At 43.8% G+C, this 26,097-nt stretch overlaps 1 protein-coding gene across 1 annotated transcript in view; it reads right to left on the bottom strand.

Moving 5' to 3' along the window:
• Positions 1 to 25,149, bottom strand: part of CFAP77 (cilia and flagella associated protein 77) — a 156,236-nt gene extending 131,087 nt beyond the window's left edge. Inside the window, exon 1 of the mRNA XM_038745612.1 lies at positions 24,998 to 25,149. Coding sequence (XP_038601540.1) covers positions 24,998 to 25,147 — 150 coding nt within the window. The 5' untranslated portion in view covers positions 25,148 to 25,149. The remainder of the gene's footprint in view (positions 1 to 24,997) is intronic.
• Positions 25,150 to 26,097: the final 948 nt, after the last annotated feature.

Below are 26,097 nucleotides of genomic sequence, written 5' to 3' on the forward strand. Positions count from 1 at the left end.
GCCAACAAATGACCATTTGAAAAAGAAAATAGGCATGGTTCACCAACACTGGCAACTCACAAGCTGTCAAAGACGGATACAATAGGGGGATATTGTAGGCCATTATTGAGGGGCATTTAAGCTCCAGAGGAAAACTTACACAGCTGAGCCTGACTCAGGTAGGTGTTTTAGTTCCTTGGTAGACACAGTCACAAAGTATTCAGGCTTTTATTAGCAGAAGCCAAGGGACTTCCAGCTTGCTTCACATGTTTCCTGAAATATTAAATATCAAATACACGTCTGATCCTATTTTGATTGCTTTCAATGCAGAAACCTCTTTTAAAGTATCCCCACTGAAAATACGATTCAAAAACCAACTTTATAAGAATGTAGAGACTAGATCAGGATGCCAACAGGGAAGAGGTTTTAGAATGAGCACCGGGTTACTTTTTAGCATAAACATCAGTTGGATTGTCACGTCACTGGATCCTGAAAAGAAAAATGCCTTAACTGATTCTTCTGATACCTGCTCACTTATGGGGAAGTGTTTGGTCTCAAGGACACATATCTCCATGTGATAAGTAAGACGATCGGGCCGTTAGTTTTAAAGCTCCTTGGCCAGATGGTAACCCGATTCTGCTGTCATCAAATAATCAGCAGAAACGGGATCTGAAGGTGAAAGACAAGCTAACTGATCAATAATTCGCATTCCGTTAAAAACGGTCCAATTCTAAGTTGTAAAGCTGCTGGGCAAATTCTTCAGTTTTTAAAGAAATTCGAGATAAACACTTAAGGTAAACAAGAAAAGGAAAAGGAATGATTTTGATCTCTGCCACACCTGTGACTTTCCATTCAAAAATACTTAAGGATCTACTATGAACCATGGGAACTACGTAAGAATTGCACATCCACCTGGTAGTCTGTTTTCTGGCCTCTGGAAGGATGGGGGTGACATTCTAACTCACTTCTAACTGTTATTTTTTTTTCCATGTACTCTCTTCCTCCACACTAACCTCTGGGATTAGGGGAAGAAAGGGTGGCACGGGAAACAGCCACAGGAAAATCTTCTTGGTGACTGGCATCAGGCTGGAAGTGCCGGAAAAAAATATTATTACCAACACTACCTCAGTGAGCGGGACTAGGCGGGAGAGCAGACCTGCCATTTGTGTGGCACGAAAGATGGCAACTCTTGAAGCTATAACTGTGATGTGACAATAGGAATGACTGTATCGCAGTGGGAGGGGAGCTATGGAAGAGAGCAGAAATCACCCCCCTCAAAACTGTGCCCCAATGGAAGGCACTGGATATGAGTCCCAAAGGGGTACTAAAGGGGGTTGGGTGACCCAAACCCTGAAAGACTGAAATCACTCTGAGGGAGGGAGAGGAATAGGGAGAGAGTGAGAGAGAGAGAGACAGAGGTGGGGAGACAGATTTATATTGAGAGAAAGAGAATGGGAAAAAGAGGGGGGAAAGAGGGGAGACACAGAGAAAGAGAAAGAGAGAGGGGGTGAGGGAGAGAGAAAAAGTGCACACCAAGAGAAGGGAGAAGTGGAGCTAAGACCTACCTGGCCTCTCTAAAAGCTCCACAGCTTTGTAATTTTCAGGCAGTCTCAGAGATTCACAGTTTTAGTCAGAAGACTATTACCAACATAAGGAAAATACAACTTTCCCTTTCATTTTTTTTTAGCATGGCATTGGAGCTCCACACACTGACTGTCCTCTTAAACCGTCACACTGTTCACCTTAAAAGGGCAGGTGGGATTCATGTGGCAGTCTGTGCTAATATTTCATTTACAACTAGCTGAACATATACTGTAAATTGCTGTCGTTTCTGTTTTTAAGAAAGATGGTTCCATATCTAACACACTGTATGGCATAATATTGAAATTAAGCCAGGTTTCAGTTGCATAGTCAAATGATACATTTTGCCCATTATGTTCACCATGGCTCTAGTGACAGTACCAGGCAGTTGCCAAGGTAGTGGGAATAGCCAAGCAAAGACACCAAAATTGGTTCAATACAAATGACTTCAAGTTAAAAAATCTGCTTGAAACGGAACATTTACCGCACCAACGGCACATTGTGGAACTTCAAGACTCTGATATAAATGTGTTGTGATGTACAAACCAAGTTGAGTCAGTCAGTCGATCGTATTTATTGAGTGCTTACAGCGTGCGGAGCACTGTACTAAGCACTGGGGAGAGTACAATATGACAATAAACAGACACATTCCCTGCCCGAATCGAGCTTACAGTCTAGAGGGGGAGACTAGTTAAGGAATGGGTGGGGTCCCAAAGTGGAAGAGATGAAGGCCATGCACTTTAATCCTGAAACTTTTAGGCAACATCCTTCCTTTCCCCCACTGCGTACACAGTGGTAACTCTTTGGAATACTGTTTCCCAGGTGGTGGAGTATCAGCAAAGCATCTAAGAAGGAGGGGGTTTAAGGATGGAACCACAACTCTTTAAACTACCCTGGGGCTGGCTACTGAGGGAACCTGATACCTCAGGGGGGCATGCAGCAGGGATACTAATTTGCCTCCCAGCCCTCCCAAGATGACTGACACATGGAACATTCAAGATGGTGCCCATATCAGAGACCTAATCAAGATGGCCACCATACAAGCATAGCCCTCTTTGCTCTCCTTCCATTGTGGCATGCATGATGGCCATCTTTAGTTTTTACAGGGATCCTTAGCTTCCCCTCACCCCACAATTTCCTCAGAGCTCCCCAACGTAAAATATTCTTCAAAAATATTTGATGTTCCCTACCCAACAACGGGTTCATTTGACTGTGAACCCGTTGTTGGGTAGGGACCGTCTCTATATGTTGCCAACTTGTACTTCCCAAGTGCTTAGTACAGTGCTCTGCACACAGTAAGTGCTCAATAAATACGATTGAATGAATGAATTGAATGAACTTCCTGGAAGTTGGGGCCATGCCTGTGCTCTGCTTTCACCCGTACACGTGAACCCTCTGGACCGACGGAACTTTCAGTGACCCAGTATGCTCTGCCCTTATCAGGTGGTAGGACAACATCATGCCACCCTGGTTCAAGCCCAACTCGAACCCAGTCCACCTGAACGAGTCCCAACGCCAGTGCCTACCTCGCTCACCATCGGAGGCGTCTCTCCAGCTAAGGACGTCTGTACGCGTGAGTTATCCTCGGGCAGCAGGCTTGCCCCGGATAGAATCACAACTAAAATGGATATTTCCCCAGGAAAATTTGATTGGGAAAAGAATCCTAGCTCCTGCTATTGACATGACCATGGAGTTACAATACAAATATCCCCTTTCCTCCCCAACCCTTATCTGAACAGCCCAGGCCTGTAACACCTGGGTCTCGGTGGGACTGATAAGTTCATCTAGGAAACCTAAGAACACAAACACTAGTTGTTCCCTCTAGATTGCAAACTCCTTGAAGGCAGGGATTATATTTACCAAAGTATTGCCTTGTACTCTCTCGAGTGTTTAGTACAGTATTCTGCACACAACAATTGATCAACTAGTAGCCACATGGGTTGCCACTGTTTTAGAAAATAACAGCAAGCTGAAAACTGTACCCCAGACATCCTATCTCCCAAAGAAGCAAATTCTAACCAAGAATAATCTGATAAACCCTCAACCACCTGTATTTTTCTAATTGTATTACTGAACCAGCCCATATAATACTTCTACTAGGGATTTTCTGTATTATCCCATACATTACCTGTTTAGACTGATTCTTCCTTATATTTAGATTAATAACCATATAATGATCTCATTTGCTGATTTAGATCGTGTCATTTTAAGAAATTATTGTTTAGATCAATCTTCTCTTTTCCCCTTCTTCCCTACCTTCCCTGAATTATTCCAGCAGAGGAAACCAATTAATAGCAGCCCGACTGCTGTAATGGAGCCTGCTCTACAATGTAGCAATGTCTAATGGAGTTTTAATTTCCCCATGGTGAGTCAATATTTGCTTTAAGAAAGAAAAATGTCACGGCAAACCACTGCCCCACATGAATTTGGTAGTGGAGAGGCTAAAATCACCTTCCCTTGTAGATAAACAGTTATTGAAAATGGGAGTGTGGGAAGTTTCTCTCTTCATTAATGGAACTGCTTAAGGTTTTTTGCTGCTGTTCAGAATGGGGGACTCATGCTTATTGAAAATTTTGTTTAGTAACACAGATAACTGCTATGAGATCACCAACCATGCCTGGGCAATTTAGAGGGTCTGAAAGAAGTCATATAACGTGCAAGAAGACTGGTGACTTCCAGAATGTGATAAAGGGGAAGGTCGGCCACTCCCAAATGACAGTATATAGGATCGTTTTTTATTCCCCAAACCTAAGGACAGTCACAAGAAAAAAAAACCCTACATATTTTAATGCATTAAGGCTCTTCGCCATCTGGTAGGGAAATAAAGTTTTGCCACCCTTCCTCTTTTAATAAGTCTGTCCAAAAATGATGCGGCTCATTCCGTTGAAAGATTGTTTCATTTTCTACTCAAAAGTGCTATGAAAAATTTGCCTTGCCAAATGAATATTGTATACCGAGCTTGTCAAATCCTTTCTCCTGACACAAATAAAAGATAACATTGGGTGGCAGCATGTAAAACAGCACTGACAAGATAGAGAAGAGAGACAAAGAACTCTCCCTATTTTTACTCTTTTGCTCCAGGGACTGGCCACAGGTCTCCTTTTCAGATGCAGGGGGTGGGAGATGACTGAGCCAGTGGCTTTCACAGAGGTTTTTAAATAACGTGTCGCCCCCATCTCCAATTAGCCAAAATATGACAAAGTCTCAACTTTTTACAGCTGCAAAATCTGCCAAGTGGAGATTCTGGCTGAATGACAGGACCGTTCATTCCAAAGTTTACCGTGGCACTACGTGGGCTGTAATTACTACTTACAACATAGTGGAAAATTATTCATAGTGCTTCAAAATAAATATGGTAAATGATAACACTTTCATTAGATTTGTAGTCACGTCGCGTAAGTGATTTTTTTTCCTATTAAAATTGTTGATTGAAGGCCTTTAGCTATTTATCAGCTTAAAATTACATTTCTTCTCTCTTAGGGATTGCCTCCGTTAAAAATCACACCAACCACCTAGTTAGTAACAAGAAAAGATTCTTAAAACTGCAGTTTCGGGAGGGAAAAGAACACAAACATGAAACACAGATTGCACCTTCAAACCCCCAAAGGCATCACGCTTCTTTGTTCTGCTAAGAAAAATTAACCTCAATCTTGGCTCAAGGTCCCTCGATTGATTATCATAGTCATTTAAATACTGTAATCTAGTTTTCAGCATCAGGGGAAGGGAGCAAAAAGAAGAGGGAAAGGACCCCAAAAGAGGGAGAGAGGGAAGGAGCGAGGGGGAGAGAGAGAGGAAGATGGTAGGGGCGGGAGTGGGGCGAGAGATACAAAGAGGGGAGGACAGAGGAGGGAGGAAGGGTAGGGGGAAAACAGAATAAATTATCTGACAAAAGGAATAAGGGCCTTTCTGCTTACAGAGCCTATTTCAGATCCTTCCACTTGATTGGAAAAGTTGATGAAGTTTAAATGAAGCAGAATTAGAAGCTCACAACACTGCGTATTGACGGGGGCCCTAGAAGAATGTGCAATTCAATAGCCCTGATTTTTGTGGAAAACAGGGGAAAGGCCTAAATGGTATAATCTTCAATCAAATCTAACATCGACACTGACAAGGCAAGGGTAATGAGATAGGCCAGATCAGGCATGTTGGTTAAAGAAATTAATCCCTCTTGCTACACCAAGAGTTCGGCTTTGATGCCTATTGTACAGACCCCTGCCCCAGTCTATCTAAATGCTAACTAACTGGGAGTGTGATCTGGGACTGTGCTTTTCATTGCTGGTGCTAATCTGATAACAATTTGATCTTTCTGATTACAGAGTTGGGTGGGGGGCTCGGAGGGACGCACGATGGGTGAGAGAGCAGGCAAGTGTGACACCAAGCCCTTGGAAGTGGGAGGGAAAACTTTTCGTTTCCGTCTGCGTGATCCGATGCTTTGCCAACGACTGCCTTTGCTGAGCTCCTTGTCATCAGTTCCTGAGAAGTAGAGATGTGCCTTATTAGAAGCGGGAGCACACCTCGAATAATTTGAAACCGGGAGGCGAACACAACGGGAGGGGATCCAGATTTTCAAGTCCCCTATGGTGGCTGCGAGGTTTATTTTCTGATATCCCTCACCCGACCCAAAAGCTCACTGTCCTAAGCTGTCTAAATTCCATTCCTACATGTGCTTCTTCACCATCCTCCTCCTCCTCAGCCTTCTTTAGCTTCTTTTCTTCATCTTCTACAGCAGTTAATGGGGGGTTTAGAGTCCAGGTACGATAAATTGGAAGCAACATGGCCTAGTGGAAAGCATGTGGGCCTGGGAGTAAGAGGACCTGGGTTTTAATCCTGACTTTGTCCGTTGTCTACTGTGTGGCCTTGGTCACTTCACTTTTCATGCCTCCGTTTCCTCAACTGTAAAATGGGAATTCAAAACCCATCTTCCCTCCTACTTAGAATGAGCCCAACATGTGACCTGATTAACTTGTATCTACCCCAGCATTTATAACAGTCCTTGATGCATAGGAAGCACTTAAATGCCATATAAAAAGCAATAAAAAACAAACATTTAGAGACTCTGAACCCGGCCTTGGGAGTCAGAGGTCGTGGGTTCTAATCTCAGTTTAGCCACTTATCAGCTGTGTGACTTTGGGCAAGTCACTTAACTTCTCTGTGCCTCAGGTATCTCATCTGTAAAATGGGGATTAAGTCTGTGAGCCCCACGGGGGACAACCTGATCAACTTGTATCTCCCTCAGCGCTTAGAACATTGCTTGGCACATAGTAAGTGCTTAACAAATAGCATCATCATCATTATTATTATTATTTTCAGGGCACTCGGAAACTCGGCCACCAAAATACGGATTCCCAACTTTCCAGCTAAGAGAATTCTCCTGAAAGTCTGCCTAGTCTGATGCTTGGTTTAGCCCAGAGGAGAGTGGGGCACACAGACACACAGACACAGACACACACACACACACACACACACACACACACATAACTTGTAACTGCACCTCAAGATGGATGTGACATACAAAGAGTGCTCAAAAAAGTCCCAGCACAACGCTTGCTTTCAAGAAGAGAAGTTGAAAACGACTTTCTTACAAACTCTGAATTTATGCCCACCGGGGCCTCTTGAGAGCAAAACCTTCAATGACAGTTTATAAAGGTTTGGGAGCCAGCAGGCAAACACTGCACTGGCTCCCAAGGGACTTGCTTGTAAAGCCTTAGCAGATATCCTCAAACAGATTTGGTAAAAAAAATGTATAGTTTGTTATAAATCAGCAGTTGCTTAACTTTCCGAAATGCAAACAAATTGCTGTCCTGAACCCTAAATCATCTGCTGTGTTCCTTTGTCTGAATTATAATCTAAATACTTAGGCTCTAATGGGCAGATTTCACCAATTAATGCCCCGTCTCCTGTTGAAAAAGACTATTGCCTTCTTCCTCCAGTCATCTTTCAAGATGCTAAAGTGGTGCAGGTCTTTGTTGTTTTCTTTGCCTTCAGTCCTGGGAGGAGCTGTGTGGTTCTTCCTTCCTGTTTTTCTGGACAAGATTTGGGGCTCTTTGACCTGAGATTGCTTTAGCTTGTTTATGTTATCCTTTCTCTGTTTACCTCTGGCTTTCTCCAGCATCCAGTCTTTTTTCTGCTAGGTGTAATCTCCCTTTTTCTTCCAGTGAAGTTTAGGCTGATGGACTTAGTTGAAACCTGGGTACAGAGTGTCCCAAACAAAGGGGTGTACGTGTGTGTGTGTGTGTGTGTAAAACAGTCAGCCATCAAAGATTCAGAAGCATTATAACCTAGAGTTATATGTTGCCAACTTGTACTTCCCAAGCGCTTAGTACAGTGCTCTGCACACAGTAAGCGCTCAATAAATACGATTGACTGACTGACTAGAGGAAAAACCACTGGCCTGAGAGTCAGAGAACCTAGGTTCTAATCTCAGCTCTGCCCCCTTACCTGTTGTCTAGCCTTGGTCAAGTCCTTCTCTGGGCCTCAGTTTCCTCATCTGTAAAATGAGGATTCAATCCCTGTTCTCCCTCCTACTTAAACTGTGAGTCCCATTAGTTGCAGGGACTCTGTCCTACCTGATTATCTTGTATCCACCCCAGAGGTTAGTACAGAACTTGGCACACGGTAAACAAATACCAAACACTCTAAAGCTTCTATTGTAAGGACCCTCTTGCCTTGTCTTGTTTTATGCCGTCGAGTCATTTCCGACACATAGCGACATCACGGACCTTCTACTAGATGAGAAATAGGCCTTTCTGAACCCCATCTCTGACAACGGCCTGCTGGATTTGAGTGCTGGAGACCATTCCTAGTTAGGAATGTTTCCCTGATGATTGGTGTGAGCCCCACATAGGACCTCAATACCTTGTATCTACACCAGTGCTTAGTATGGTGCTAGGCACATTGCAAGTGCTTAAAAAAACCTCTATTAGTATTATTATTTATACTAATTATTATTAGTATTATTATTTTTATTGGTGTAATGAGTGGGAACAAGAAGAGTTGCAATTGGGCTGTGTCATCCTCTTCTATGATGATTACATTTATTTATCTGTGGTAGGGGTGGTGTAATCAAGCACTATGCTGCCCTTGGTGTCTAGAGAACTGACTTGTAGTCCTTGTTCCGCCACTGTGTGACCTTGGTCAAGTTGCTTAACCTCTCTGAATCTTCATTTCCCTGTCTGTAAAACAGGATTCAAAATGCCAACCTTGCCTCCTGGGAAATTAATGTTATTATAGATGTGAATATAGATTATCGAGCTCTTTGAAAGAAAAGCGATATATAAACCCAGTGTATTTTGTCATTAGAGAAGCACCGTGGCTCAGTGGAAAAGCACGGGTTTTGGAGTTAGAGGTCATGGGTTCAAATCCCGACCCTGCCAATTGTCAGCTGTGTGACACTTCTCTGGGCCTCAGTTCCCTCATCTGTAAAATGAGGATGAAGACTGTGAGCCCCCTGAGGGACAACCTGATCACCTTGTAACCTCTCCAGCACTTAGAACATAGTACGTGCTTAATAAATGCTATTATTATTATTATTATTATTACTATTGGATGAATTTGATAAAGTAAGCCCAATTTGATAAGCCCCAGATGAGTTCTATAAGTTTTCCAAATTCCAAATTACGCTAACTTCAGAAACTGGCTCTGAGGCTAAGTGATGGTGAATTCACTTGACTACAAAAATGCTACCATTTAGGGATATAGCCAGATGCTTTTGGGTCCTTATCAGTTCTTAGTTCATTTCCCTAATGATTGGCCATACAACCCCCATGAAGAACTAAGCAGTTTAATATATATTATACAGAACTGATTATCTTACTTGACTTAAAAGTTCAAAGAGAAGAGTTATAGGGAACAGCATGGCCTAGCGGAAAGAGCACAGGCCTGGGACTCGGAGGACTTGGGTTCTAATCCCAGCTCTGCCACTTGCCTGCTGTGTGACCTTGGCCAAGCCACTTCACTTCTCTGTGCCTCAGTTCCCTCATCCGTAAAATGGAGATTCAGTACCTGTTCTCCCTCCCACCTAGGCTGTGATCTGCAGATGGGGCAGGGACTGTGTCTGACCAGATAATCTTGAATCTGCCACAGTTCTTGGTACATATTAAGGGCTTAACAAACACCACAACTGATATTATTATGATGTGGCAAATAAAGGCTGGGTGACATACCACTTCCTTTCCCCCGTTCCCTCACCACCCAGTAGTTTATTCTTTTCCCTCTTGGCCCCCCAAGGGTCTCTGTTTGGGGGACCAAGTCCCACAGCAACAGGGCAGGAAAGATGAAACTCAGTTCAAACCCTCCCCTCACCGGGCCCACCCACACGGCCTACTCTTCCAAACGGTGAATAATAATAGTAATGGCATTTGTTAAGCACTTACTATGTGCAAAGCATTGTTCTAAGTGCTGGGGGGAAACAAGGTGATCAGGTTGTCCCACGTGAGGCTCACAGTCATAATCCCCATTTTACAGATTAGGTAACTGAGGCTCAGAGAAGTAAGTGACTTGCCCAAGGTCACACAGCAGACATGTGGCGGAGCCGGGATTAGAACCCGTGACCTCTGACTCCCAAGCCCGGGCTCTTTCCACTGAGCTATGCTGCTTCTCTGAATATGCTTTTACTCTCAGGCCTATGGCTGAGGCTAAATGCAGCTCAGCTGAATCCGGTCCCGTATCTGGCGCGGGTATGGAAAACTGAGATTCTTCATTCTGGTCTTGCTGACTTTTTTTTTTTAATATGGTATTTCATTCATTCAATTGTATTTATTGAGCCCTTACTGTATGAAAAGCGCTGTACTAAGCACTTGGAAAGTACAATTCAGCAACAGAGACAGCCCCTACCCAACAACAGGCTCACAGTCTAGAAGGGGGAGACAGACAACAAAACAGAACAAGTAGAAAGGTGTCAATACCATCTGAATAGATAAGTAGAATTATCAATATGTACAGCTCATTAATAAAATTGAGTAATAAATATGTACAAATATACACAAGTGCTGTGGGGAGGAGAAGGGGGTAGGACAGAGGGAGGAGAGAGCAGAGGAAAAAGGTGGGGGGACTTTCCCCAGTGACACTGCTTAGCTCACTATCACTTGGGACAGAAATCTGAGAAAGTTTGTCTGCAGGCCTTGGAATTCCCTCGGGCAGACTTCTCTATCAAAGAATGCCATTCTAACTCCCATCATACGGTTTTTTTATTCGGTGGCTGGAGGTTTGTGAGAGGCCATGACTTCTAAGACATAGTGCCAACTCATCCTTTCCCTCTGCCAGAACAACCCTGCCAATCTGGAATGCCAATGATTCCAAGTGTCCAGTCTAATGGGGGCGATGCGGTCCCTCTTTGATACCGTACCTCGAAATCAAAGAGCCTTTGAATCCTTGTTTCTATTGTCTTAGGCAAATAAACACAGGAGATTTTCAACCACACAAAGGCATTCACCTTGTATGTCTGTGGGTTCATTGGTCTCACAAATTTATATTGTTTGGTTCGCATAAAGGATCAGAAATCCCTCTTTCTTGTTCTTCGCGTACTTTCTGCGATCCTTTTTGCTGACTGATTCTCCATTCAGTGTGTTACTAATGCTGACCTCCGTGTTCGCTGACCCGTGATAGTCGATTTCTAGCCTGAACCCTGATGTGCCTTTAAATTATTGGGTGGAAAGTGAGGAAAATACAGCTGCTTCCTTTGTAAAGAGCATTTATTTACTCCAATGAAATGGCATGTTTATCTCCACAATGACAAGAGAGATCTGGGTTGGCAGTAAAGCCCGCTGGGAGTTTAATTTCTAGTGTACCAAATAATTTATGTTTTAAATCTTAGATTAGTTCATGCTGAGGAAAAAAAGAACCTTTAGAAGTTAGGGAGCTGGTGAAACAAAGCTCACATGACTGGCTTATGATTACACAACAACCCAGCCTCATTTTAATTTATCTAATGAATTATTGAGCTTTGCCGTATAGATTTCTAGAAACCCGTTAAAATGAAAGACGAGAAAGGCCTAAAATGACAGACCCCACACAGAAATCTAAGTGAATCTGTATGTGTGACACCACAAATGGGAAATGAGAGGAAAAGGCACTTAAAATCTCCTTGCAAAGGATTTCCGTCCCCTCTTTCCGGTGTTAGAGAAATACAGGCAGTGGGACTAAATGAAACAACAGGGAACGTCTGAAAGCAAATAAATGGGCCCCACCTTTTTTAAAAAAATACTTTTTAAGTTTTCAATCCGTCCATCAATTAATGGTATTTATTGAGGGCTTACTAAATGCAGAGCACTGAATTAAGCGCTTGCTGATTTCCGACAATATCCCAGCCTGCACACTTTTCTCCTCGAATGCCATCCTACTTAATATCATCTATCTCACCTCTGATTCCTTGCCCTTATTCTCCCTCTGGCCTGGAACTCTCTTCCCATTCACATGCAGCAGTCTACCACTCCCCCTACCTTCAAAGCCTTTCTACAACTCCTCTGAAAGACCCTCCCAGATTAATTCTTCATTGCCTCTAAAAAAATGGCATTTATTAAGCGCTTACTATATACAAAGCACTGTTCTAAGCGCTGGGTGATTGGGTTGTCCCACAGGGGGTTCACAGTCTTAATCCCCATTTTACAGATGAGGTAACTGTGGCAAAGAGAAGTTAAGGGACTTGCCCAAAGTCACACAGCTGACAATTGGTGGAGCAGGGATTTGAACCCATGACCTCTGATTCCAAAGCCCCTGCTTTTTCCACTGAGCCACGCTGCTTCTCTACTCCCTCTCCCTTCTGCATTGCCTGTGCATTTGAACCTGTACCTGTTAAGTAATCATCCACCCCATCTTCTTTCCCACTGAACTAATGTAAATATCTGTAATTTATTTTAATGTCTGTCTCGCCCTCTAGATTGCCAGCTCCCTTGAGGTAGGGAACATGTCTCCCAACTGCATTGCACTGTACTAAGTATAGAGCTCTGCACATGGTTAAATGCTCAGTAAATACCACTGATTTATTGTTCAATTGATTGGGAGAGTATAATACATTAGAATTACATTACTATCCCAGCCTTCAAGGATCCTTAGAATCTAGTGGGGGAAACAGACATTAAAAATAAAATTCAGATAGAGGAAGCAGCAGAGTATAAGGATTTGTGAGAAGCAGCATGGCTTAGTGGCAAGAGAAAAGGCTTGGGAATCAGAGGACGTGGGTTTGAAATCCCAGCTCCGCCACTTGTCTGCTGTGTGACCTTGGGCCTGTCACTTAACTTCTCTGTGCCTCAGTTACCTCATTTGTAAAATGGGGATTAAGACCGTGAGGTCCACGTGGGACAACCTGCTGTCCGTGTAACTACCCCAGTGTTTAGAACAATGCTTGGCACATAGTAAGTGCTTAACAAATATCATAATTATTATCATTTATACATAGGTGCTGTGAGGCTTTGGGTGGAATGAGTAACAATGTAAAAAGTAAGGAGAACAAGATGGGGAAATGAGAGGGTAGTCAGGGAAGGCTTCTTGGAGGAGATATAATTTTAGGAGGACTTTTTGATTTTAGTAAATTGTCAAGGGGAGCAGTACTTTGAAGTGAGCAATGATTGTGTTTGCTTTTGTACTTTTTACCTTGGGTTAGAAGGGGTAGTGGGAGGGGAGGTTGGTGATATTAAAAAGTGTTCTCTCCCTCCAGACTGCAAGCTTGTTGTGGACAGGGAGCATGTCTGCCAATTCTGGTGTATTGTACGCTTCCAAGCGTATAGTATAGTTCTCTGCACGTAATAAGCCCTCAACAAATACCACTGATAGTTGATGATGATGAGGAGGAGGAGGAGGATGATGAGGATGATGGAAGGTGTTGATGAAAGCATGGTACAAAGGGAAACTCTGCAAACCTATGGGCTTTTGAAGTTATTTGCAAGGACTGATTTCAAATCATGCGAAGTTTTCATTCCAGATGAGGCACAGTGGCATGGATTATAATGATGTGCATCTAGCTTTAACTCTATTTGTTCTGACGACTTGACACCTGTCCTTCTAGACTGTGAGCCTGTTGTTGGGTAGGGACCGTCTCTATATGTTACCAACTTGTACTTCCCAAGTGCTTAGTACAGTGCTCTGCACACAGTAGGAGCTCAATAAATACGATTGAATGAATTATGAATAAGGGCAGTCACTTCTGTGTCAATGGGATAGGTCGTGAGAGAGATTTTGCCATTTTCCTCTGAGGAAAATGAGTAGACTTCCTATGGAAGGATCTTTGTTACATTTCTCAGAGCTATGTGTCTCGAATCCTGTACTAAGTAGCCAGATAAAACAAGCCCTTATTGGGGAAGTGCTGAATTTTAATAGGAGTAAGAAATCGGATGTCTTATCTTCTATTTATAATGCCTCAAAGGAAATTAACCCTTTCCTTCATCTCAGTGGAATTAGGTCAGAGGCCTTCAAAGTGTCTGTTCCTAGAGTGGGAAGTGGAGCCTTTGAGCTTTATATATCGGCCATGGAAAAGTCCAGCGGTGAGATCAGAATCTTTTAATTCTTAGGTTTATTCCCCCAGATGTCTAGAACAGGGTCTCTGCAACCTTAAACCTCACCCCCTCCTCTGGCCTGGAATGCCCTCCCTCTTCATATCCAACAGACTCTCCCATTTTCAAAGCCTTACTGAAGGCACATCTTCTCCAAGAGGCCTTCCCTGACTAAACCCTCCTTTCCTTTTTCCCACACCTTTCTCCATCACCCTGACTTTTTCTCTTTATTCATCCCCCCTCCCAGCCCCGCAGTGGTCATGTCTTGTCTTGTTGTGAAGCAGTGTGGCTCAATGGAAAGAGCATGGGCTTTGGAGTCAGAGGTCATGGGTTCAAAGCCCGGCTCTGCCAATTGTCAGCTGTGTGATTTTGGGCAAGTCACTTCACTTCTCTGTGCCTCAGTTCCCTCATCTGTAAAATGGGGATGTAGACCGTGAGCCCCCTGTGAGACAACCTGATCACCTTGTAAACTCCCCAGTGCTTACAATGGTGCTTTGTACATAGTAAGCACTTAATAAATGCCATCATTAAATGTCATCATTAAGTCACTCCAACCCACAGTGACACCATGGACTCATCTCTCCCAGAATGCCTCACCTCCATCTGCAATTGTCCTGGTCATGGATCCATAGAGTTTTCTTGGTAAAAAGACAGAAATGGTTTACCATTGCCTCCTTCCTCACTCTCCCTAAAATCCCTTACCCCTTTTCTCTCCTTGTGGGCAGGTCGATCAACTCTGTTGTAGTGTACGCTCCCAAGCTCTTAGAACAGTCCTCGGCACACGAGTGCTCGATAAAGACCATTGGTTGATTGATTGAGTGAATGAAATGACATTTAAGTGACGCTTTAAGAGGGGTCTTATGAATACTGGCTAACTGGATTGGGAGAACACAACCACTCATTTCCAGTTCTCTATCCAACCCATTAAACCCTTAGCCACATGATAGGTGATACTTGGAAATGCAATTTCTCTTAAGAGCACCTTGCAGAAAGCAAACAGCTCAGGAAAACTGAGGGTTAGGAATTTTTAAAAAAGGAGTCCAGTTTAATTAAACTGGCATCTTTCAGGACTGAGTTAGTGCTGGTTTACCTTTGTTGGAACATCAGGGTTACACTCTTAATCTCAGACTATGTTTATCCCTTTAACTATCCACACTGTCGACACCAGTGTCTGGTAGTCTCACTAATTCAGATTTCAGTGGGAGGGGGTGGGGAAGGGGAAATCCTGTTTTAATGAATGGCAAATCTGAAGAGTGGAAACATTTCTACAGTTTTATTCGTGATATTTCATTACAGAAATCCCTGTCTGGGCCCTCACCAGGTCCATGATCAGCCTCTTTCTTGAGTTCTCAACCTCCAGGAGATTCTGGGAGGGCTCTGGGCCCTGCTGACTCTCCTGCTCTGACCAAGCTTTCAGCTTAACTTAAGTCATCGCTAATCAGAGTGTGGACATTCCAGAAGGCTCATGAATTCCAGTTTGATCATACTGTTATAAATCAGTCAGTGGTATTTATTCAGCACTCACTGTGTGGGGAGCACTGTACTAAGCACTTGGTAGACATGTTCCCTGCCCACAATGCACTTACAGTCTAGAAACGAGCGTACAGTTACATTCAAAGACACTTACCTTAATGTTTTGTTAGGAGAACATAAACAACAGCTAAAGGGCCATGAACCCAAGAAATATTACTGAGGCTAAGAACATATCTGTAAAGTGTTTGATGAAAATTAAAACAAGCCAACAAAACAGCAACAAAACCCCAAAACAATCACCCAGGAAAAAGAAGTTATGTCTATAATTGGGTCAAACAGAAAACATTTTGCTTTGCGGCCTTAGTTGGCAACTGCGTGAAAATCAATTTATAAAATCCCAAATTCCCTCCAACCCAGATTAGGGCTATCAGAGGATGCAAGTCATCAGGAGAGGAATTCTGAAGGGAACATTCTTACAGTACTAGATTACTAGATCTCAATACTAATAATTAGTATTAGGACCTGGGTTCTAATCCCGGCACCGGGAACATGTCTACCAACTGCATTGCACTGTACTAAGTATAGAGCTCTGCACATGGTTAAATGCTCAGTAAATACCACTGATTGATTGTTCAATTCATTGGTAGAGTATAATACATTAGAATTACATTATGGTCCCAGCCTTCAAGGATCCTTAGAATCTAGTGGGGGAAACAGACATTAAAAATAATGTCTCTCATCTGCTCTGTGACCTTGGGGAATTCACTTAACTTCTCTGTATCTCAGTTACCTCATCTGTAAAATGGGAAGTCCCATGCGGGACATGGACAATGTCCAACCTGCTTATATCTACCTTGGAGTTCAGTACAGTGCCTGGGACATAGAAAGCACTTAACAAAAGCCATTCACACAAAAAAAAAGATGGGAAAAGCGATGGAAAAGAAGTTTGCAGGCAGAAGGGTGTATATAAAGTGGTGATGGAAGAGATGAGAATGAGGTACAGTGTGTAGGTTGGTTTGAGAAGGACAGACCATGTGAATCTGGGTATGGTGGAGTGGAGCAGAGACAGGAAAGTAAACTGATCACATGCTTTAAAACTGGTGGTCAGGAGTTTCTGTTTAATGGGGGGAAGAATAGGTGAGACTATAAACCCATTGAAAACATTTCACGATCATATTTAAGGTTTCAAGGTGCTCTACTCTTTCTGCATTGATATTTCTGGCTTTGCTAAAGAACAATCACTGGTATTTACTGAGCTCCTGCTGTGTTTAGACTAGTGTACCAAGTGCTTAAAGATAGACTCCTGTCAGTACGGCTAACCAAACAGACTCTTGATTTGACAGGATCATGTATTTTGATTCCAGAGGAGATCCTCTGTGCTGTATTGGCGGAAAAAGGAGAATTCCTGAGAGTTCTGTGAAGTCTGGCTGAAGACTGTTTTGTCCGGGTTCTCTAGAATTCTGGGGAAAATGGGAATCAAGCAATAAAGGGCACTAGGCCGGATTTTCTCTCCACTAATCTTGTTCTTCCCAAATAATCCCACAGGAAGTGAGGCTGGGCTCTTGCATACTACTTTATAAATTGGTGAGAATCCTTTCTAAAGGAAAATATTAATTTTCCAAACCATGCCTGCTTATAAGCTAACTTCACATTCAAAAATGATACTACCGATGGTGAGGTTTCACTTATGAAATGTCTATCCTATGAAATCCCCTGGATTAGTCACTCAAATTCTTTTCATTTTAGCTGGAAAAGCTGGAGTACACTTGTCTCTAAAAATGACTAGACCGTAAACTCCATGAGGGCAGGAATCATATCTCGCACTGTTTCATACATACACTCTGCACACAGTAAGTGCTCAATAAATACCACTGATTGATTGATTGATGGCTAACTACTTTTAGGACACCATCCTTCTTGAAACTTGATCATCCTCAGATTTTCACTAACGAAGTTTTCCGTTTAAATGTTACATCAAATAAATTCAAACCAGAGGACATGCTAACCCTATGGGTGATGGATAAATTAACACGGGATTTTGAAGCTATTCTAACCATTTTATTTCATATTAGCTGCATACAAAGTAGCAGAAAGTTCCTGCAAAGGCAATACAGTTTGAGTTTGGTTTTAAAAAAGACCCATTCATTCAATCGTATTTATTGAGCACTTACTGTGTGCAGAGCACTGTTCTAAGCACTTGGGAAGTACAAGTTGGCAATATATATCGAATTAAAATGAGAGACAGGTATCTGTATCCTGAACTTACAGGTTGGTTAAAGAATTCCAAGTTATAGAATAACTGAACAAGATTCAGATGCTCAAAAAAAGTAATAAAATATTAGAAGTGGCTATTTTTGCACGGATGTTGGCTGGGAAAAAAAAAAAAGAGTCCTCATTGTATTTACCAGCACAGTACTGACCAAAGCTTATTGCTGTCTTCTCTGGTGAAATAATAACAGTGCAGAATTATTTCCCTTTTGCCAATACTAAGACAAAAGGCGAAAACGTTCGGGTCAACTTTCCTTCATAAAATAAAAGTATAAGAGACTAAATTGGGTTTCCACAGAGCTGACTTAAATGACTGCTCCTCTGGGATTTTTTAGGGCAAATTTCATCCAAATCTTTGATAACCGAAATCCAAACCCTTGCTTGTTTATGGACACTAATTCTGTTGTAGTCTACTCTTTCAAGAGCTTCATACTGTGCTCTGCACATAGTAAATGCCCAATAAATACCATTTATTGATTCAGAAGGGTGAAACTTGAAGTAGAAAAGTACCAGAAACCAATGTAGTGTCCTTTGCGAAGGGAATTAGGAGGGAGAGGTTGCCCTCAAGAGGAGAAGAGAAACTCCACATTTAGAATCGTTCCTTGTCCACTTAATAGCTGTGAGCCCACTGTTGGGTAGGGACTGTCTCTATATGTTGCCAATTTGTACTTCCCAAGCGCTTAGTACAGTGCTCTGCACATAGTAAGCGCTCAATAAATACGATTGATGATGATGATGATTATGATGAATAGCTACAGCTGGGTGACATTGACTGCCGTAGATCTTGCCCTACAAGGTCGGTTTTCTTAACACCAGAAATCTTGAATTTTTATAGCCTTGCAGGTGGAGACATGGGGAGGGGGAGTTAGAGGGAGGAAACACTAATGAGTCAACAAGTTTTCTCTAAATTCTTCACCTGCAAGTTAGGGACACGGAATTAACGGTGGATCTTTAAGTCTTTTCAGCTGGTGCCATCCAGAGGCCAGAAGCCAGAATTCCATAGGCAGGCAGGGAAAAAAGGGAATAATAATCATAATGATGGTATTTGTAAAGTGCTTACTATGTGCCAAGCACTGTTCTAAGTGCTGGGGTGGATACAGGATAATCAGGCTGTCCCACGTGGGGCTCACAGTCTTAATCTTAGAGTCTTAGAGAAGCAGCGTGGCTCAATGGAAAGAGCCCAGGCTTTGGAGTCAGAGGTCATGGGTTCAAATTCCGGCTCCGCCAATTGCCAGCTGTGTGACTTTGGGCAAGTTGCTTAACTTCTCTGGGCCTCAGTGACCTCATCTGTAAAATGGGGATTAATAATAATAATAATAATAATAATAATAATGGCATTTATTAAGCACTTACTATGTGCAAGCACCGCTGTTGGGTAGGGACCATCTCTATATGTTGCCAACTTGTACTTCCCGAGTGCTTAGTACAGTGCTCTGCACACAGCACTCAATAAATACGATTGAATGAATGAATGAATGTTCTAAGCACTGGGGAGGCTACAAAGTGATCAGGTTGTCCCACGGGGGGCTCACAGTCTTAATCCCCATTTAAGTCTTAATGAAGACATCCCCCCGTGGGACAACCTGATCACTTTGTAACCTACCCAGCGTTTAGAACAGTCTTTGCACATAGTAAGTGCTTAATAAATGTCATCATTATTATTAATATTAATCCCCATTTTACAAATGAGGTAACTGAGGCACAGAGAAGTTAAGTGATTTGCCCAAAGTCACCCAGCTAATGAGTGGCGGAGCTGGGATTAGAACCCATGTCCTCTGACTCCCAAGCCCGTGCTCTTTCCACTAAGCCACGCTGCTTCTCAGCGTGTGGATCGGAACAATCAGATCATTCATTCATTCAATCGTATTTATTGAGCGCTTACTGTGTGCAGAGCACTGTACTAAGCGCTTGGGAAGTACAAATTGACAACATATAGAGACGGTCCCTACCCAACAGTGGACTCACAGTCTAGAACAGTGCTATGAACATAGTAAGCACTTAACAAATGCCATAATTATTATTATTACTAATTTTCCAGGGCCTCCAAGGTGAGCATCTATTTACCTTGTACTTCCCAAGCGCTTAGTACAGTGCTCTGCACACAGTAAGTGCTCAATAAATATGATTGATTGATTGATTGATTATCTGTGATTCCTGGTACCTTTTTCCTTCCATCACACTCAGATAAGAAAGAGGGGAATTGCTACACATTATTCATTCATGAAAGCAGCATGGCCCAGTGGAAAGAGCATGGGCTGGGAGTCAGAGGACCTGAGTTCAGATCCTGGCTCTGCCACTGGTCTGCTGGGTGACCTTGGGCAGTCGCTTAGCTTTCCTGTTTCATCATCTGTAAATTAGGGTTTAAATCCTTCTCCCTCCTACTTAGACTGTGAGCCCCATTTAAGACAGGAACCCAACGTGATTATCTTGTACCCAGTGCTTAGAACAGTGCTTGGCACATAGTAAGTGCTCAACAAGTATCATCGTCATTATTATTAACTCACCAACTGCAGAGTTTGCAAAAGGAAGGACCATTAGTTTGGCAACATGGAACTTAGTAATCATAGTAATAATAATAATAATAATAATTATAATGGCATTTATTAAGCGCTTACTATGTGCAAAGCACTGTTCTAAGCATTGGAGAGGTTACAAGGTGATCAGGTTGTCCCACTGGGGGCTCATAGTCTTAATCCCCATTTTACAGATGAGGTAACTGAGGCGCAGAGAAGTTAAGTGACTTGCCCAAAGTCACACAGCTGACAAGTGGCAGAGCCGGGATTTGAACCCATGACCTCTGACTCCAAAGCCCGGGCTCTTTCCACTGAGCCACGCTGCTTCTCTTAAGCACTTAACAAATGCCATTATTACAGTCCCTATCCCACTTGGGGCTCACACTCTTAATCCCCATTTTACAGATGAGAGAACTGAGGCATGGAGAAGTTAAGTGACTTGCCCAGAGTCACACAGCTGCCAAGTGGTGGAGCTGGAATAATAATCTTAATAATAATGGCATTTATTAAGCACTTACTATGTGCAAAGCACTGTTCTAAGCACTGGGGAGGTTACAAGGTGAACAGATTGTCCCACGTAGGGCTCAGAGTCTTAATCCCCATTTTACAGATGAGAGAACTGAGGCATAGAGAAGTTAAGTGACTTGCCCAAAGTCACACAGCTGAGAAGCAGCAGAGCTGGGATTTGAACCCATGACCTCTGACTCCAAAGCCCGGGCTCTTTCCACTGAGCCACGCTGCTTTTCCCAGAAGGTTGGACAGTCCCTGCCCCTCATGGGGCTCACAGTCTCAATCTCCATTTTACAGGTGAGGTAATTGAGGCAAAGAGAAGCTAAGTGACCTGCCCAAGGTCACACAGCAGACAAGTGGCAGAGTCAGGATTAGAACCTAGATCTCTGTGATGCCCACACCACTTCTCCTCTTTGTATCTTCTATCCCTTATATTCCCTTTCCTAAATCCTTCTCGTCTTTCAACCATCAAATCAAACTTCGTTTGAATGTCCCACAGAAGACCCTGATTTCCTATAATGCTTTTAATTCACAAAGCCCTTTCACAGCACTTAGGTCATCTTTGCCCTCACGGCAGCCCCATGAGAAAAGGCAAAGGAGGTATTATTGGCCTCATTTGGCAGATGAGGAAACTGGGACATATAAAGAAGTTAAATGATCTGCCTAAAGTCATACAGCAGGCAGTGGCAAAGGGGGGGATGAAACCCACATCCTCTCCTACCTAAAATCCTGTTCTTTCCAACTGTTCTCTTCATCAGCTTCGCCTTGTGGGAATGTGGGATGTGGGCTGTGACCAAACTGATTATCGTGTGTCTATCCCAGGGCTTAGTACGGTGCCTGGCCCATAATAAGTGCTTAAGAGAGACCGCTAAAAATGTAATAATAATAATAATAATGATGGCATTTATTAAGCGCTTACTATGTGCAAAGCACTGTTCTAAGCGCTGGGGAAGTTACAAGGCTATCAGGTTGTCCCTCAGGGGGCTCAGTCTTAATCCCCATTTTACAGATGTGGTAACTGAGGCACAGAGAAGTTAAGTGACACAGCTGACAATTGGCAGAGCTGGGATTTGAACCCATGACTTCTGACTCCAAAAGCCCGAGCTCATTCCACTGAGCCATGCTGCTGCTCAATGTAGATGTTAAAGTTTTTATTACCTAAAATGGTAAGCAGCAAACACCAGGACTAACTCTAATTTTTCATTCCGTCTACATGTTTTGTTTTGCTGTCTGTCTCCCCTTTCTAGACTGTGAGCCCATTGGTGGGTAGGGACCTGTTTCTATATGTTGCCAACTTGTACTTCCCAAGCGCTTAGTACAGTGCTCTGCACACAGTAAGTGCTCAATAAATACGATTGATTGATTGATTTTATGCTGCCGACTTGTACTACCCAAGTGCTTTAGTACAGTGCTCTGCACACATTAAGCGCTCAATAAATACGATTGAACCAATGAATTTCCAAGACGGACTAGGCAGAAGCACTTAGTTTACATCATGCTGCCCTGTAGTGGTCAAACTGCCTTTGAGGTCGGAGTTCATAGCCTTAAAAACGATCAACCCCGAAGGAAACATAAACCATCTGCTCTAGGAAAGATTGCTTCTGGAGAAACATTTTGCTTGACTTCATGGACGTGACGAGTGTTGCCAGAAAAAAAATGAATAGAAACTGACCGTGCGTTCTTCCTACTTAGCTGAGAAGAAAGTCTTGGGTGTGGGTCTGTGGAATTAATTCCACTCAGAATGGGGATAACTCAAATCCCTGAAGCAGGTAAGCAAATCTCCGAGCCGGCCCTTCTGAGTTGTAATTTAATAATATTAATGATGGCACTTGTTAAGCGCTTACTCTGTGCCAAGGACTGTTCTAAGCACTGGGTAGACCCACCCCACGTTGTCCCACGTGGGGCTCACGGTCTTAATCCCCATTTTACAGGTGAGGTAACTGAGGCACAGAGAAGTGAAGTGACTTGCCCCAAGTCACACAGCTGACAAGTGGCGGAGCTTGGATTAGAACCCACGACTTCTGCCTCCCGAGCCAGGACTCTTTCTACTAAACCTCGCTGCTTAATTTCTGCATTTCATGACTATACGACTGACTTGCGATTACTTAGACTCCTGGCCCCCACCCTAACACGTAAATAAAAGGGATAAGGTAATAATAATAATAATAATAATAATAATAATAATGGCATTTATTAAGTGCTTACTATGTGCAAAGCACTGTTCTAAGTGCTGGAAAGGTAGATCAGGCTTTCAGGTTGGAAGTTCTCATGACATTCGTTGATGTTAGGAGGGAAGGGATTCGGACTTCACAGGCTGAGAAATGCACAGGTGAGGTAGTAATGGAAAGAAATAAGGGGGGACTTGGGGAGGGAGGAGGTGAAAAATGGATTGGGGGAGGGAGAAACGTTGCCATCTCGGGGAAAGCAGGGGTTATTGAGACCCCCAAAAAGATCTAGGAAAGGGCAATTGGCATCCAGGGGAAGGAAGAGATCGGAGATTATAAATTATTTATTTAAATTGATGTCTGTCTCACCCTTGCAACTGTAAACTGGTTACGGAGAGGGAACGTGTCTGCTAATTCTGTTGTATTGTACTCTCCTAAGCGCTTAGTTCAGTGCTCTGTTCAGTTCAGTTCAGTTACTGCCCAGCCCGCAACCTCCGCTCCTCCACCGCTAATCTCCTCACTGTACCTCGTTCTCGCCTGTCCCGCCGTCGACCCCCGGCCCACGTCATCCCCCGGGCCTGGAATGCCCTCCCTCTGCCCGTCCGCCAAGCTAGCTCTCTTCCTCCCTTCAAGGCCCTGCTGAGAGCTCACCTCCTCCAGGAGGCCTTCCCAGACTGAGCCCCTTCCTTCCTCTCCCCCTCGTCCCCCTCTCCATCCCCCCATCTTACCTCCTTCCCTTCCCCATAGCACCTGTATATATGTATATATGGTTGTACATATTTATTACTCTATTTATTTATTTATTTATTTTACTTGTACATTTCTATCCTATTTTATTTTGTTGGTATGTTTGGTTCTGTTCTCTGTCTCCCCCTTTTAGACTGTGAGCCCACTGTTGGGTAGGGACTGTCTCTATGTGTTGCCAATTTGTACTTCCCAAGCACTTAGTACAGTGCTCTGCACATAGTAAGCGCTCAATAAATACGATTGATTGATTGTTTGATTGATTGCTCTGCACATAGTAAGCGCCCAACAAATGCCACTGATTGATTGATAGGGACTCCAGATAGGCACAGAAATCCAGAGTCAGAGTCTGGAGCAGATGAGAAGGAGCATGGCCTAGTGGTAAGAGTATGGGCTTGGGAGACAGAGGTGGCTATATAACCTTGGGCAAGTCGCTTCACTTCTCTGTGCCTCAGTTACCTCATCTGTAAAATGGGGATTAAGACTGTGAGCCCCACGTGGGAGAACTTGATTACCGTGTATCTATCCCAGTGGTTAGAACAGTGCTTGGCACATAGTAAGTGCTTAAAAAATACTATTATACTGTGTGCTATTACTAATTACTGTTAGTGCTATTACTATTAGTGCTATTACTAGCACTGTGTGCTATACTAATAATTACTATTATACTGTGTGCTCTGCACACAGTAAGCGCTCAATAAATATGATTGAATGGATATTATAATTTTCCTATGGTGATTGGTGCTTCTTCCTATGGAGAAGCAGCGTGGCTCAGTGGAAAGAGCACGGGCTTTGGAGTCAGAGATCATATGTTTGAATCCCGGCTCTGTCCCGCCTGCTGTGTGACCTTGGGTAAGTCACTTAACTTCTCTGAGCCTCAGTTACCTCATCTGTAAAATGGGGATTAAGACTGTGAGCCCCACATGGGACAACCTCATTACCTTGTTTCCCCTCCCCAGCGCTTAGAACAGTGCTTTGCACATAGTAAGTGCCTAACAAATGCCATTATTATTATTATTATTATTATTGTTACTGGTGGGTGTGAGTTCCTAGGGATTAAGACTGTGAGCCCCTCAAGGGACAACCTGATGACCCTGTATCCACCCCAGCGCTTAGAACAGTGCTGGGCACCTAGTAAGCGCTTAACAAACGCCATTATTATTATCCTATGGGGATTGGTGGGTGTGAGTTCCTCGGGATCACTGGTCCAGACGATGGGGAGGAATCCAGGGGGTGCCTGTTGAGGGTGGAGGGAGTGATTGGCCTCCTCCAGCCTCCTCACCTTGAGGATGAGCGGATTGTTCAGCATGGAGTCCCGCACTAGCCCGAGCCTCTGGTTCTCCATGCCGGGCCTCAGGTCTCCCACGGTCAGGGGTCGCAGAGGCGGGGGGCAGATTTGGCTGACGGAACGGTGCAGGGCTTTCTTCTTCATGCCCCGGGCGGGGGCTGCGGAGGGGGCTGCCATCCCTGGCCGGGGGTCGGGGGTCAGGGGTCAGGGGTGGTGGTGGATGGGGAAGGGGGCCTAGCCTGGAGGATGCGTCTGTGAAGGCTCAAGCTACTAAGGCCAGGGATCTAGTCCCAGAGCAATCACACATCCCTTCTCTGGGTCATTCCACTTTCACCAGAGAGGGGACTCCCCATGGCCATCCTCCCCCGATAGATGGCTGGGAAATTCAGCTCCTTCACTACCCCCGGGAAGCAACTTTTGATGGGAATTATAGCCTTCTGGTACCCTACAGAAGCTCTCCTGAGCTGCTTTGAGGGCTCGGAAGGGAAAACTAGATCAAGTGTACCCCTTTTGGACTGATGGCGTGGTCCGTTCCCATGGTAACGGGACGCACTACAGAACTGGCCCGGTTCCTAACAGCCGTCGTTGAGGACCGGCTCCCTCAGAAGCTCCACTCGCTTCTCTTGAATCTCCCTGGGTCCTGCCAGAGGATGATTCATTATTCATTTATTCATTTTTATGGAGAGCTTACTGCGTACAAAGCACCGTGCTAAGCGCTTGGGGGAGTATAATGCAACAACAGACACATTCCCTGCCCACAACGAGCTCACAGCCTAGAGGAATCACTTCCTTTAATAATAATAATAATAATGGCATTTGTTAAGCGCTTACTATGTGCAAAGCACTGTTCTAAGCACTGGGGGGGATACAAGGTTGTCCCACGTGGGGCTCACAGTCTTAATCCCCATTTTCCAGATGAGGGAACTGAGGCTCAGAGAAGTTAGGTGACTTGCCCAAAGTCACACAGCAGACATGTGGCAGAGCCGGGATTCGACCCCATGACCCCCGACTCCCAAGCCTGGGCTCTTTCCACTGAGCCACGCTGCTTCTCTAATAATGATGGCATTTGTTAAGTGCTTACTATGCGCAGAGCC

This window comes from Tachyglossus aculeatus, chromosome 4, assembly GCF_015852505.1.
Source record: "Tachyglossus aculeatus isolate mTacAcu1 chromosome 4, mTacAcu1.pri, whole genome shotgun sequence".
Taxonomy (NCBI): Eukaryota; Metazoa; Chordata; class Mammalia; order Monotremata; family Tachyglossidae; genus Tachyglossus; species Tachyglossus aculeatus.